The sequence below is a fragment of the Dermochelys coriacea genome, chromosome 6, assembly GCF_009764565.3.
Source record: "Dermochelys coriacea isolate rDerCor1 chromosome 6, rDerCor1.pri.v4, whole genome shotgun sequence".
NCBI classification, from domain to species: Eukaryota; Metazoa; Chordata; order Testudines; family Dermochelyidae; genus Dermochelys; species Dermochelys coriacea.
The window spans coordinates 1,076,413-1,090,324 of NC_050073.1; the positions used below are offsets into that span (position 1 = coordinate 1,076,413).

Sequence of the window (13,912 nt, forward strand, 5' to 3'; positions counted from 1 at the left end):
ACAATCCTGTCATGTTCCCCTCCCTCCCTGCCCCTCCATTTGTCTGTCCATCTACCCCACCCCACCCCGCCCCTCTTGTCACTGGCTCCTGGGAGCCTACACCTCTGACAGCTCCCTAAAAATGGCACGGAACCAGATGATTCATGGGATACAGTGGCCAGGATGGTGGAAGCTTGACTGCTTCCCCCCCACCCCCCAGCCCCAGGGTCCCCCCAGCATGTATTCCTCAATGCACTGCAAGAATTAGCCAGCATGCTCATTACAACACGCTGTGCTCCCTGGGATACCTACCCAGTGTACAATGGGCTCACACCACCATAGCCGGTGCACGCCAGTGCATGTAGAGCGCGGTGGACTCACCCCCTCCCAGTTGCAGCTTACTGACATCCGTGTCAATGAGTCTGGTACGACTGCCTGGCAAGAACAACCGGCTTTTCAAAGGAGCGCTATCGGCAGGTGTTTTCTAGCACGTTCTAGGCTAGTGGAGAATGAGCCCATGTTAAAACACACACTGAAGTTGTGGAGTGGGCCCACATGCAAGCTCACTGACAACAGTGACGAGACAACAAAGATTTAGGAACGGCAACAACATTTCTGTGAGCCAGTGTAACTAGAGCCCGGCGTGCGGAGTGAGGGAGCGGGCGGGGCCTTCGGGAAGGAAGCAGACGTGCTCTAATAAGCCACCGAATGGCGTTTCAGGGCGAAAGGAGAAAAGAGGTTCGGTTTCTACTCCCAAAGGGCTGGATTCTGATCCCAGTCGCCCTGGGGTCAAACTGGAGTCACCCCCTGACTGCAGTGGGGTCAGGGCCGGATTCTGATCCCAGCTCCCCTTGGGTCAACCCAGAGCGACCCCATGTGACACCCATTGCAAAACTCTGAAGACCAATAAACAACCTGGCATTTATTATTGTTTAAAAACATTGTTTTTTAATCAAGTCTCATGGTTTTTAAGCAGACTCTGTTCCCCCAGGATAAATCCAAAGCCAAGTGAAGTTAGCGTAGAACAGGGGTTCTCAGACTTTTGTACTGGTGATCCCTTTCGCACAGCAAGCCTCTGAGTGTGACCCCCCCTTATATATTAAAAACACTATTTCATATATTTAACACCATTATAAATGCTGGAGGCAAAGCGAGGTTTGGGGTGGAGGCTGACAGCTCACGACCCCCCCATGTAATAACCTCACGGCCCCTTGAGGGGTCCCGACTCCCAGTTTGAGAATCACTGGCGTAGAATATTTAACTGCAGACATGAGCCCAAGTGTCTGTGTTGGGCGAAGAAGATACTCGCAGCTCCCTGTCCTGGCTGTTTTTCTTCCTTCAGGTTTTTGAACTCTTCAAAGTCTTTCTGATGCTCCCTTCTAAACTCGTCGAGCTCCCGCTCCTGTTGGATGAAGGGTCCTGGGCCTTGGGTCTTGGCCAGGTCGTAGCTCAGCTGGAGGTACTGTTCTGGGCTGCATCTCATCAGCCTCACCTCCAGTCTGAGCACCTCCAGCACCCGGTTCTTCAGGGATCTCTCTTCCTCAGTCCGGTGCCAGTCAAAGAAATTAATCGAAGGTAGGAAGTAGCTGGGCAGGTGTCTCTTCTCCAGGCTGAACTCCAGCACCTTTAGCAGGGTCCCCAGAGCATCCAGCACCGTGGCCCAGTTCTCGGTCTCTGGGTTAAGGTCAGAAGCCCAAAACAGGACCATCTGCAAGAGAAGGAGAAATTACTCACCTTGTGTAGCAACTGGAGTTCTCCCAGAACCGGGCCCTGACGGATGCTGCACTTCAGGTGCGCACACCCCCATGCGCCTTCGAGCAAAGATTTTTTGGTAGCAGCACCTGTTCTGTGTGTGAACTTCACACATCCTTGTGTCCCATAGCGCAAGACCTAGAGGTGTGCGGACGAACTGCCCTCAATTCCTTCTCTACCGTGATGTCCCACAAGATGAAACATTTTCTGTCTTGTTTTCTATCCCTTTCCTAATAGCTTCTAACACACGGTTAGCCTTTTTGACTGCTGCTGCGCACTGAGTGGAAGTTTTCAGAGGACTATCCACAGTGACCAAAATCTCTCTCTTGAGTGGAAATAGCGAATTGAGAACCCATTGTTATGTATTTATAGTTGGGATTATTTTTTCCAATGTGCATTACTTTGCACTTATCAATATTGTCAGTGTCACCCGGTTTTGTGACACCCCCGTAACTCTTTGCAGCCAGCTTTGGACTTAATTATCCTGAATAATTTTGCCACTTTACTGTTCATCCCCTTTTCCAGATCATTAATGAGTATGTTGAGCAGCACAGGTCCCCGTACAGATCCTTGCAGGACCCCATTGTTTCCCTCTCTTCATTGTGAAAGCTGACCATTTATTCCATTTATTTATTTATCTTTCAGCCAGTTACTGATCCATGAGAGGACCTTCCCTCTTATCCTATGACAACTTACTTTGCTTAAGAGCCTTTGGTGAGGGAACTTGTCAAAGGCTTTCTGAAAGTCCAAGTACACTGTATCCACTGGATCCCCCTTGTCCACTTGTTTGTTGATACCCTCAAAGAATTCCAACAGATTGGTGAGGCATGATTTTCCTTTACAAAAGCCAAGTTGACTCTTCCCCAACAAATCATGCTTATGTGTCTGATAATTCTGTTCTTTACTATAGTTTCTACCAATCCGCCTGGTACGGAAGTCAGGCTTACCGGCCTGTAATTGCCAGGATCACCTCTGGCACCCTTTTCTAAAATTGGCATTAGCTTGGTCATCTTCCAGTCATCTGGTACAGCGGCTGATTTAAACGATAGGCTACATACCACAGTTAGTAGTTCTGCAATTTCATATTTGAGTTCCTTCAGAACTTTTGGGTGAATCCCATGTAGTTCTGGGGACTTATTACTGTTTAGTTTAGCCATTTGTTCTAAAACCTCTTCTATTAACTCATCAGTGCGGGTCAGTACTTCAGATCTGGTGCACAAAAAGGACAGTTCTGATGTGGGAATCTCCTTCACATCTTCTGCAGTAAAGACTGATGCAAAGAATTCATTTAGCTTCGCTACAACAGCCTTGTCTTCCTTGAGGGCTTCTTTAGCCCCTCATCGTCCAGTCGTCCCACTGGTTGTCTGAGAGGCTTCCTGCTTGTATTGAAAAAAATTTGTACTGTTAGTTTCTGTATCTTTGTCGGGGGGCTGGCTGGGTGCTTCGGATGGATAGTGCCACCTAATGGTGACGCTCCAGGATATAACATCCACCAGTGGGGATCCCAGGGGTTGCTTTGCCTAGCAGCAATAGCAGAGGGGGAGTACTGCCCAGTGGCAAGTGTGGGGATGGTAGGGGAACCCAGGCCCACCCTACTCGATCAAGTTCTGACCCAGGGCCCTTCAAAACAAGGTACCCTGACACAGGGTTCATGTCCTGATACCCTAGAGAGCTTTCCCTGAGTCACTTTCTACCCTCGTCCCTCCAGCGGTATCTCCGGGGGTTGGACGTGGGGTCCTTCTTGTGTTCGCCCTGCTCTGTGTCCAGCAACTCCTTCGCTGGGAACAGCAAGTCGTCCCTCTCGGCTCCTGCAGCCAGCTGGCTTCCCGCACTGCAGCTAGGCGGCTTGACCCCAGCGGTTTGGAGCCCCAGAGGCTTCCCGGCAGGAGGTTCTTGCCCACAATCGCCCTCCTCCTCCGTCAGCCCAGCCTGAGCCGAGCGGCTCCCTTTTCAATGCTCCTGCCACTGGGAGCGTGCCCAGTAGGGGCGAGGGGGCGTGGCCTCTTGGGCCCAGAGCAGTTTGTTAACCCTCACCTCTCCAGCGCAGGGTTGGTACAAGCCCGTCACAATCTTTAGCAAATTGCTTCTCATTAAAGTTAAATATTACAGTGTGTGGGGGGGTTAATTATCCCCCCCTACAAGGATGCTAAATTTAATTGCATTGTGGTCACTATTACTGAGCGATTTAGCTAGATTCACCTCTTGGACCAAAGACTGAAAATTTTTGCAAAGGGGAATGAAAGGCTGTAAGAGCCATGAAACGAACTCTGACGGAACTCATAGAAAGACTTGATTTCTCAAAATCCATCAAATAATTAAGAACATCGGAGAGGGAAGAATGAACAGGTGAAAACGGTCACTGGGGACCCCAATGGTAAAATCTCTTCCATTTCTGAAGGTAAGTATTTCTAGTAGAGATCTTTGTATCTGTTTTATATCTGCTGAGCAGGAAACCTCTATCCCCGAAAACCATTGAGGAACCATGGATGGTCATGTTGAAGTGGAGAGACCAACTGGAGTCCTTGGGCAGCAGACAGGAAACGACCAGAAGCTGCAGCTGGACAGGAAATGAGACGAATCAGGTCAGAGAAGCAGACCTGGCTCGAGTGAGTTGGTGCAGCTAGAGTGACTCTGTCTCTGTCTCGTTTGATCTTGTTCAGAAACAATGGTGTCAGAGGATATGCAAGAAGAAGAGCTCTTGTCCAAGGAACGAGGAAGCGTCTCCCAAGGATTGATAACCAGACCTCCTCTCGAACAGATTTTCTTACACTTTCTGTTGGTGGTGGTCAGAAAGAAGTCCACTTCTGGAAACCCTCAAGTTAGGAAAATCTGGTTTGGAATTTGAAGGGACTGAGGTCAACAGAGCACTGTTTTCACTCAGAGGCCAATATCCAAGGGGTACCTGGGCCTGGACCCATGACTGGTCAGAGGGAGAGCTCCATCATGAAGAGCCTAAATTTAATCTCCAATTTTTACAAGATCTCCTTTTAACCGCCGAGCAGATTTTGCACTTAGCTGGGATTTGGGGGGGGGAGGGTATCTCAGGCAGCAGCTACACCGGAATGTCTGTCACTGACCGGGAAAACTGAAATCCTGGGAATCCCTGCATACCAAGTCAATGACAACTCCGGAAGCATAAACCTCTCAGAATGGAGGAGAAGGGGCAGGCGGAGGAGGGACGGGGCAAGGGGAACATTAAACAGACCCCCCCCCCCAAGTATAAAGAAATAAATGAGGTGAGCTAAACAGCACCGCACTCTAATTGTAACTAATATTGGAGGCTTGGCTAAGCTAAGCAAAGGTGAAACGGGTACACTAGACTCTCTATCTTAGGCTGTCAGGTGGTAGAGAAGGAACTGAGGGTGGTTCACCCACTCACCTCTATATATCCTCGGTATGGGGCATGAGGATGTCTGGAGCGCGTGCTTGGGCAGAATGGGCACTGCTACCAAAATTCTCCCAACAAAAGCATCTGGTGCATATGGGCACCTGAGATGGAGAACCCAGAGCGAAACAGTTGGAAGAAGAAACACGCAGCTCAAACCACTAGACCCCACTCCCCTTCCCGGAGCTGGAATAAAACCCAGCCCTAACTGCCGTCCCTCCCCTGCCGCTCTAACCCACTAGATCTTTCTCCCCTATACCTGTGGATGCTCGTATCACCCATTCCCCACCCCCTCCCACTCCACCCTCCCTATCTGAGTTACCTTCAGGTGGTAGGAGGTCAGGACTTTGCCGTAGCACGGTACCCACTTCTCCATGTTGATTTGCTTCAGCAGCTGCAGTGCCTCCCGCCTCCACCCAGCACCATCGAGGTCAATGTCCCTGAGGAGACGGGTCTCAGCCAGGGAGTAGGAGAGCCTGGGATGGGGTGGGGGAAATGAGACAGGGCTGAATGGGAGTATGGGGTCAGACCGACACCCATCCCAAACCTGCACCAGGGTGTGTGTGTGTCCCTGCGCCCCCTGCTGATGGGGATGGCCCCTGCTGTGTGTGTGTGTGTGTGTGTGTGTGTGTGTGTGTGTGTCTGCTGCCCCCTGCTGGTGGGGATGTGCACTGCTCTGTGTGTGTGTGTGTGTGTGTCCTTGCCCCCCCCCATGCTGGAAGGGCTGAGTTCCCTCTGTGTGTGTTTTTGTTGCCTTCTGCTGGAACAAATGAGATTTGCATTTTTACCTCCAGTACAGATTCTTGGCCACCAGATCGGTCCCAGTTTTGTAAATTTCCATGATATTCCAGATGGGTTTGATCCGCTCAGTGTCTTGCTCCTGGTCCCACCATTCAGAGAGCCACCTGAGATCCTGCCTTGGCCAATCCATGGACATGTCCACTTTATTCCGGATGGTGGGTACCAGGTCTATAGACACAGCTTGGCCGTCCACCTCCAGGCTGAGCTGCACGGCAGAGCATTTTGCAAAGTCGCTCAGTCTAATGTTGCCTTGGAGAGGGCAAGACAGCGGAGTGGGAGTCAAAAGCAAACAGAGATAAAAGCTTTGCAGATCTGAGATGATGGAAGGGCAAAGATTAAGGGAATGAGGACCAAGATCCCAGGACTCCTGGGTTCTATTTCTGAGTCTTCTTTTGAGTCTCTGTGACATTGTGTGATTAACTTAATCTTCATGGGCACATGGTGAATTAGTGGAAGAACTGAAGATCGAAACCAAGAATCCTGACTCCCTAACCCCTAACCCTGGGAACTCCATTGTGCAAGAGATTAAGAAGGAACAGGATAAAATTTCTCAGAAAACAATTCTGCCAGTGCCCCATAATCTCGACCCACAGCCCCCTGCTAGCCCAGCCTGTGCCGATACCTCTGAATCCCGACATGCAGCCCCCTTTTAAATGTATTTCCCATTTTACCCTATGCAATTTAACAGTTTCCCTTCTGCATTTCCCTCCTAGGTGGTGCTTATAATTTCTCCGCTTACAGAGCGCTTTATTCTCTCTCTTTTATACTTACTAATTCTGGTAACAGGGTTTCTTCTCTCTAAAAACAGAGATGGGAGAAGAAAAGGGCTAGTTAAAATCTATGACACTCAGAGTCTTGTATAGAAGGCTGATCACAAAGGTAAAACTGGAAGAAAACGATGAGATTCCTGCAGGGTTGGAAGAAGTCGGATTTCTTTGTGTCTATATTAATCAAGTCTTGGCCGGCTCACAGTTATGGGTTGTCGGAAGTGCTGAAATCAACACACACTGGAAATACAATCAGCTGGGCCTGTTCTGCACTTAGCAGTTCCACTGATTAACCTCTTCACTTACGGGGTTGATTTTTATCCCAGTAAAGAAAATCCATACTACCCCGGCGTGATGCTCTGCTCGGGGCACTTAGAACCGTAAACTGGTTTGTTACCTCTCTGCCTTAGCAAGAGAGAGCTTTGCTGGAGATCAGACTGTGTGCTAGCTCCCTGCCGCCCTGCTGCCCGCCTCACCTGCGAACTCCTGGAGACTCTGACAGTCCAAATCTGGCCGTGCAGAAAACAATCAGTGAAGCCCATCCCAAGTTCCCCAGAGACCTCTCCCTGCAGGTCCAGTCCCTCTATTTCAACACCCACAGAAATTATTAGGTTCGCTGATGCCAAAGAGACAGAGCACACACTAGATTCCTACAGGACACAGTCCACAGACTCTGCAACATTAACAACCTCTCTCAGAACACCGTCCTGGCCACCATGGATGTCACCTCCCTGTACACCGACATCCCTCCCATGATGACAGAGCTGCCTGCCTCAAATAGCTACAGGACAATGGACAACCCTCGGATACCCGCCCCACACTCGTCCGTTTCATCCTCACCCATAACAACTGTACATTCAACAATGAGAACTTTGTTCAAACCACGGGAGCAGCCATGGCTACTAGGATGGCTCCCCAGTATGTCAAACTCTTCACGGGCCACCTTGAGGAAGACAAATGCATCACGAAACCAATGACACACTGATGGTATTTTCACCCTCTGGACAGACGACAAACTCCCTCAGAGATTTCCACCTGTAAAGGAGCGGACTCACCCCTGCGGCGCCTCCTGCTGGTCATCCGGGAATTAGCTCTTTCCAGCGAGGAGCACCCTCTGCAGGCTGGTGATCCGCACAGCTCTGGCCCCCGTGTCCCTCACAGACCAAGGTGCCCCTTTCTCTGGGGTTCTGACCCCTGGCAGTACCCCCACACTCTGCCTCTGGGTCTCCTCTTCCTGGGGAACCCCCAACCCACTATCCCCACCTTGCCTCAGTCTGGGCTATTGCCAGTCATCACCAAGCCCCCGCTCCCTGGGGCAGACGGCAGTGTAAAGGACACTCATCATAGGCAAGGGGGTTCGGACCTGCTGCCTTCCTCTGCCTCCCAGTACCTCTATGGGTGTTGGACCAGACCTTACAGCCTGGGGAGTTGCCAGCCTGGAGCGCACCCGCTCAGCCTGCTCCTTCCCCAGCACGGCACAACCCTCAGTACCCTATCAGGCCGGCAGCCAGGCCCTGCTCTCTCCCAGCCTGGAGAGAGACTCCTTGAGCCTCTGGCTCACAGCCTTTTTATACAGGCCAGCTGGGGCCTGACTGGGGTGTGGCCCAGCGGCAGCTGCTTCCCCAATCAGCCATCCCCAGCCACAGCCCTCTCCGGGGCTGCTTTTAACCCCTTCTATTTTAGGAGCAGGGTAGCCATCCCACTACACCACCACGTCAACAACCCCCACTCATCCATTAAACTCTTTCTGGAACACTGCCACACCAGCATCAACTTCCTGGACACCACAATCAGCTTCAGCAATGGAACCCTACAGACAACTACACACAAGAAACCCACAGATCCCCACACCTACCTTCACAGATCCAGTAACCACCCCAAACCCACCTAGAAATCTGTTCTCTACTGCCAGGCTCTCAGATACCACAGAATATGTTCCGAGGAGAAAGTCCAGGACACCCACCTTAACACACTCAGAGTCACCTTCACCAAACAAGGACATTCCACCAGAGGACTAGATCGCATCATGGAATGGGCCACTGAAATACGCTGAGATAACCTGCTTCAATACAGGGGGGAAAAAATCCCACCAACTGCACATAGTTGTCACCTACCATCGCAGACTGGAGCCCATACTGGATATCATCAAATAATTACAACCCATACTGATGGGGACCCCATTTTGAAAAAAATCTTTCCTCAAACCCCTCTTCTGGCCTTCAAACAAGCCCCAACCTCATCATCAGAAGCAAGCTCCCCACAGACCAGGACTCATCAACTCAAAGTAGCACCAGACCCTGCCAGAACAACAGATGCAAAACCTGCAGCCATATCTCTACTGCTACAATGATCAACACTCCCCACAATGCACCTTTCATGATCCATGGGTCCTACACATGCCCATCACATAAGAACGGCCATTCTGGGTCAGACCAAAGGTCCATCTAGCCCAGTATCCTGGCTTCCGACAGTGCCCAATGCCAGGCACCCCAGGGGGAATGAATAGAACACGTAATCATCAAATGATCCATCCCCTGTTGCTCATTCCCAGCTTCTGGCAAACAGAGGCTAGGGACACCATCCCTGCCCATCCTGGCTAATAACCATTGATGGACCTCTCCTCCATGAATTTATCTGATTCTTTTTTGAACCCTGTTATAGTCTTGGCCTTCACAACATCCTCTGGCAAGGAGTTCCACAGGTTGACTGTGCGTTGTGTGAAGAAATACTTCCTTTTGTTTGTTTTAAACCTGTTGTTTTAAATAACTAGCCAAAATAGGCATGAATTTGCAAAATGATTCAGCTGACCTGAATCTGCATTTTTCAGTGAAGAAAAGTTTTGTCTGAAAACTGTCACCCAGGTCTAAATGGAAATACACACTAGTGTGCTGTGGAAACAGATCCTTAGTTAAACAGCACCAGAAATAGATGGATGTCAGTTGTAAGGCCATGAAAAGTTGTTGTAGGCAAGGGCCTTCACCTTCGAATTTTATTTTGTTTAAGATTTCCTGGGAATTCATAAGGGTTTATTACAAAAACTAAAAAATGGATGAGAATCGGTGCAAAAAATTAAAGTCGCAGTTTTCTGGGTCAACATCGGGATTGATACTGGGGGAAGGGAAGACAGAGAAAAAGCAACAAATAGAGAAAAGTACATCTGTGCTCCAGTCCTAAAAGCTCCCCAGATTGGGCTCCCTGCTCCAGAAGGAGAGAGGGTGGCTAAGCCCTGGTCTACACTAGGCATTGAGGTCGAATTTAGCAGCGTTAAATCGATTTAACCCTGCACCCATCCACATGACAAAGCCCTTTTTTTCAACTTAAAGGGCTCTTAAAATCGATTTCCTTACTCCACCCCCGACAAGGGGATTAGCGCTGAAATTGGTTTTGCTGGGTCGAATTTGGGGTACTGTGGACGCAATTAGATGGTATTGGCCTCCGGGAGCTATCCCAGAGTGCTCCATTGTGATCGCTCTGGACAGCAGTCTCAACTCAGATGCACTGACCAGGTAGACAGGAAAAGGCCCGCGAACTTTTGAATTTCAATTTCCTGTTTGGCCAGTGTGGCAAGCTGCAGGTGACCATGCAGAGCTCATCAACAGAGGTGACCATGATGGAGTCCCAGAATCGCAAAAGAACTCCAGCATGGACCGAATGAGAGGTACGGGATCTGATCGCTGTATGGGGAGAGGAATCTGTGCTATCAGAACTATGTTCCAGTTTTCGAAATGCCAAAACATTTGTGAAAATCTCCCAGGGCATGAAGGACAGAGACCATAACAGGGACCCAAAACAGTGCCGCATGAAACTTAAGGAGATGAGGCAAGCCTACCAGAAAACCAGAGAGGTGAACGGCCGCTCCGGGTCAGAGCCCCAAACATGCCACTTCTATGATGAGATGCATGTTATTTTAGGGGGTTCAGCCACCACTACCCCAGCCATGTTGTTTGACTCCTTCAATGGAGACGGAGGCAACACGGAAGCAGGTTTTGGGGACGAGGAAGACGATGATCAGGAGGTGGTAGATAGCTCACAGGAAACAAGCAGAGAAACCAGTTTTCCCGACAGCCAGGAACTGTTTCTCACCCTGGACCTGGAGCCAGTACCCCCCGAACCCTCCCAAGGCTGCCTCCCAGACCCGCCAGGTGGAGAAGGGACCTCTGGTGAGTGTACCTTTTAAAATACTATACAAGGTTTAAAAGCCAGCATGTTTAATGATTAATTTGCCCTGGCATTCATGGCTCTCCTGGATATACTCCCAAAGCCTTTGCAAAAGGTTTCTGAGGAGGGCAGCCTTATTCCATCCACCATGGTAGGACACTTTATCACTCCAGGCCAGTAGCACGTACTCAGGAATCATTGTAGAACAAAGCATTGCAGTGTATGTTTCCTGGCGTTCAAACAACATCCGTTCTTTATCTCTCTATATTATCTTCAGGAGAGTGCTATCATTCATGGTCACCTGGTTGAAATAGGGTGCTTTTCTTAAGAGGACATTCAGAGGTGCCCGTTCCTGCTGGGCTGTTTGCCTATGGCCGAACAGAAATGTCTATGTATGCCTATTTATGGCTTCATGAGCCATGGCATTAAGGGGTAGGCTGGGTCCCCAAGGATAACTATAGGCATTTCAACATCCCCAACAGTTATTTTCTGGTCTGGGAAGAAAGTTCCTTCCTGCAGCTTTTGAAACAGACCAGAGTTCCTGAAGAAGCGAGCATCATGTACCTTTCCCGGCCATCCCACGTTGATGTTGGTGAAACGTCCCTTGTGATCCACCAGTGCTTGCAGCACTATTGAAAAGTACCCCTTGCGGTTTATGTACTCGCTGCCTTGGTGCTCCGGTGCCAAGATAGGGATATGGGTTCTGTCTATGGCCCCACCACAGTTAGGGAATCCCATTGCAGCAAAGCCATCCACTATGACCTGCACATTTCCCAGGGTCACTACCCTTGATATCAGCAGATCTTTGATTGTGTTGGCTACTTGCATCACAGCAGCCCCCACAGTAGATTTGCCCACTCCAAATTGATTCCCGACTGACTGGCAGCTGTCTGGCATTGCAAGCTTCCACAGGGCTATTGCCACTCACTTCTCAACTGTGAGGGCTGCTCTCATCTTGGTATTCTTGCACCTCAGGGCAGGGGAAAGCAAGTCACAAAGTTCCATGAAAGTGCCCTTACGCATGCAAAAGTTCGCAGTCACTGGGAATCGTCCCAGACCTGCAACACTATGCGGTCCCACCAGTCTGTGCTCGTTTCCCGGGCCCAGATTCGGCGTTCCACCGCATGAGCCTGCCCCGTTAGCACCATGTTGCCCACATTGCCAGGGCCCGTGCTTTGAGAGAAGTCTGTGTCCATGTCCTCATCACTCTCGTAACCGCGCTGACGTTGCCTACTCGCCCGGTTTCGCTTTGCCAGGTTCTGGTGCTGCATATACTGCTGGATAATGTGTGTAGTGTTTAATGTGCTCATAATTGCCAAAGTGATCTGAGCAGGCTCCATGCTTGCTGTGGTATGGCGTCTGCACAGAAAAAAGTCGTGGAACGATTGTCTGCTGTTGCCCTGACGGAGGGAGGGGCGACTGATGACATGGCTGAGAGGGTTGGCTTACAGGGAATTAAAATCAACAAAGGGGGGTGGGGCTTTGCGAGAAACTGAATGGCCACCTCAAGGGTAGAACTCAAAACTGGGTTTAGCAGGCCGTCGATTTCACAGAGGGGGGGAGAGAGGAGAAAATGAATACAAAACAAATCTGGTCTATTTCTTGTTTTGAGCCACTTCATCTATCTTTATACACCTTGCTGGCAGCAGACTGTGCAGTACGACCGCTAGCCAATCGTCATCTCCTGGGTGCTCGGCAGAAGACGGTGCAGTATGACTGCTGGCCATCATCTTCTGCTGGCTGCAGATTAAAGACAGTGCACTGCCAGTACGGACTCACTCAATCTCCATGAGACAAAACAAGGGAAATGACCTGGCTGGAGTCACTTCCATGTTTGCCCAGGCGCCCAGTTAAAAGAGCACCCAGGACTATGTCGATGACGGCTACCAGTCATACTGCACTGTCTGCTGCCAAAAGGCAATAACCTGCTGCTGTGTAGCAATGCAGTACCATGTCCGCCAGCACCCAGGAGACATATGGTGACGGTTAGCTGAGCGGGCTCCATGCTTGCCGTGGTATGGCATCTGCACAGGTAACTCAAGAAAAAAGGCGCAAAACGATTGTCTGCCCTTGCTTTTACGGAGGGAGGAGGGAACGGGGGCGTGACGATATGTAACCCAGAACCACCCGCGACAATGTTTAGCCCCATCAGCACTGGGATTTCTACCCAGAATTCAAATGGGCGGTGGGAGACTGGCGGGAACTGTGGGATAGCTACCCACAGTGCAAAGCTCCGGAAGTCGATGGTTGCCTCGGTACTGTGGACACAGTCCGCCGACTACAGCACTTAGAGCATTTGTGTGGGGACACACAAACTCGGCTGTATAAAAACGCTTTCTACAAAACCGACTACTATAAATTCGACCTTCATTTCGTAGTGTAGACATACCCTAAGAGTAATTGAGGTGCCATCTCTCTTCTGGAGCAGGGATTCCAGGTCTGGGGAGTTCTGGCACTTCCTTTTTTTTTAGAACTCAAGTACAGACATACGCCTATGCCTGCACGCGTGTGTGTGTGTATCTCCACTGCATACCTTGCTTTAACAGACAACCTCGCTTTTACACTAGACAAATTCGTTATTAACATAAACACGTCTACCGGATGTCACGGATTGGATTTCCTTAGCATCATCGGTATTTTCATGTACTTGAGTGATCCACAATTTGGGTGAAAATTGGTGGAAAGCTGAATAAGAGCTTTCTGTAAACCCAGAAGGTTATTGGTTTTTTTTGGTTGGGTTGGTTGGTTTTTTTTGGTAAAAACCAGTAAAAAATGATGGCTTGTCTACACTACAAAAATTAGGTCAACTTAATGTAGGTCAACCTATAGCCACCGGCAGTAATTCAGGGGCTGGTGATGTCCACGCTGCCCTCCTTCTGCCGGTGCAGCGTGTCTTCACCAGGAGCACTTGCACAGACTGAAGTGAGGCATTGTGGGGCACTGACAGCCACATGGGGCTCACAGCTGGAGGCCCCCATCCACCCTGGGGTGACACCCCCAGCTGTGAGCTCCACGCAGGTTCCATTTCACAGCACAGAGCCTACCAAGAGGGAAATTGACATACTTGTCG

The 13,912-nt window shown here is 50.0% G+C and overlaps 1 protein-coding gene across 1 annotated transcript in view; it reads right to left on the reverse strand.

The window, feature by feature from the left end:
- Positions 1-904: 904 nt before the first annotated feature.
- Positions 905-13,912, reverse strand: part of LOC119856754 — a 29,863-nt gene continuing 16,855 nt past the window's right edge. Inside the window, exons 6-7 of the mRNA XM_043517103.1 lie at positions 5,439-5,592; positions 905-1,687 (exon numbers count right to left, since the gene is read on the reverse strand). Of these exons, the coding sequence (XP_043373038.1) occupies positions 1,220-1,687; positions 5,439-5,592 (622 nt within the window). The 3' untranslated portion in view covers positions 905-1,219. The remainder of the gene's footprint in view (positions 1,688-5,438; positions 5,593-13,912) is intronic.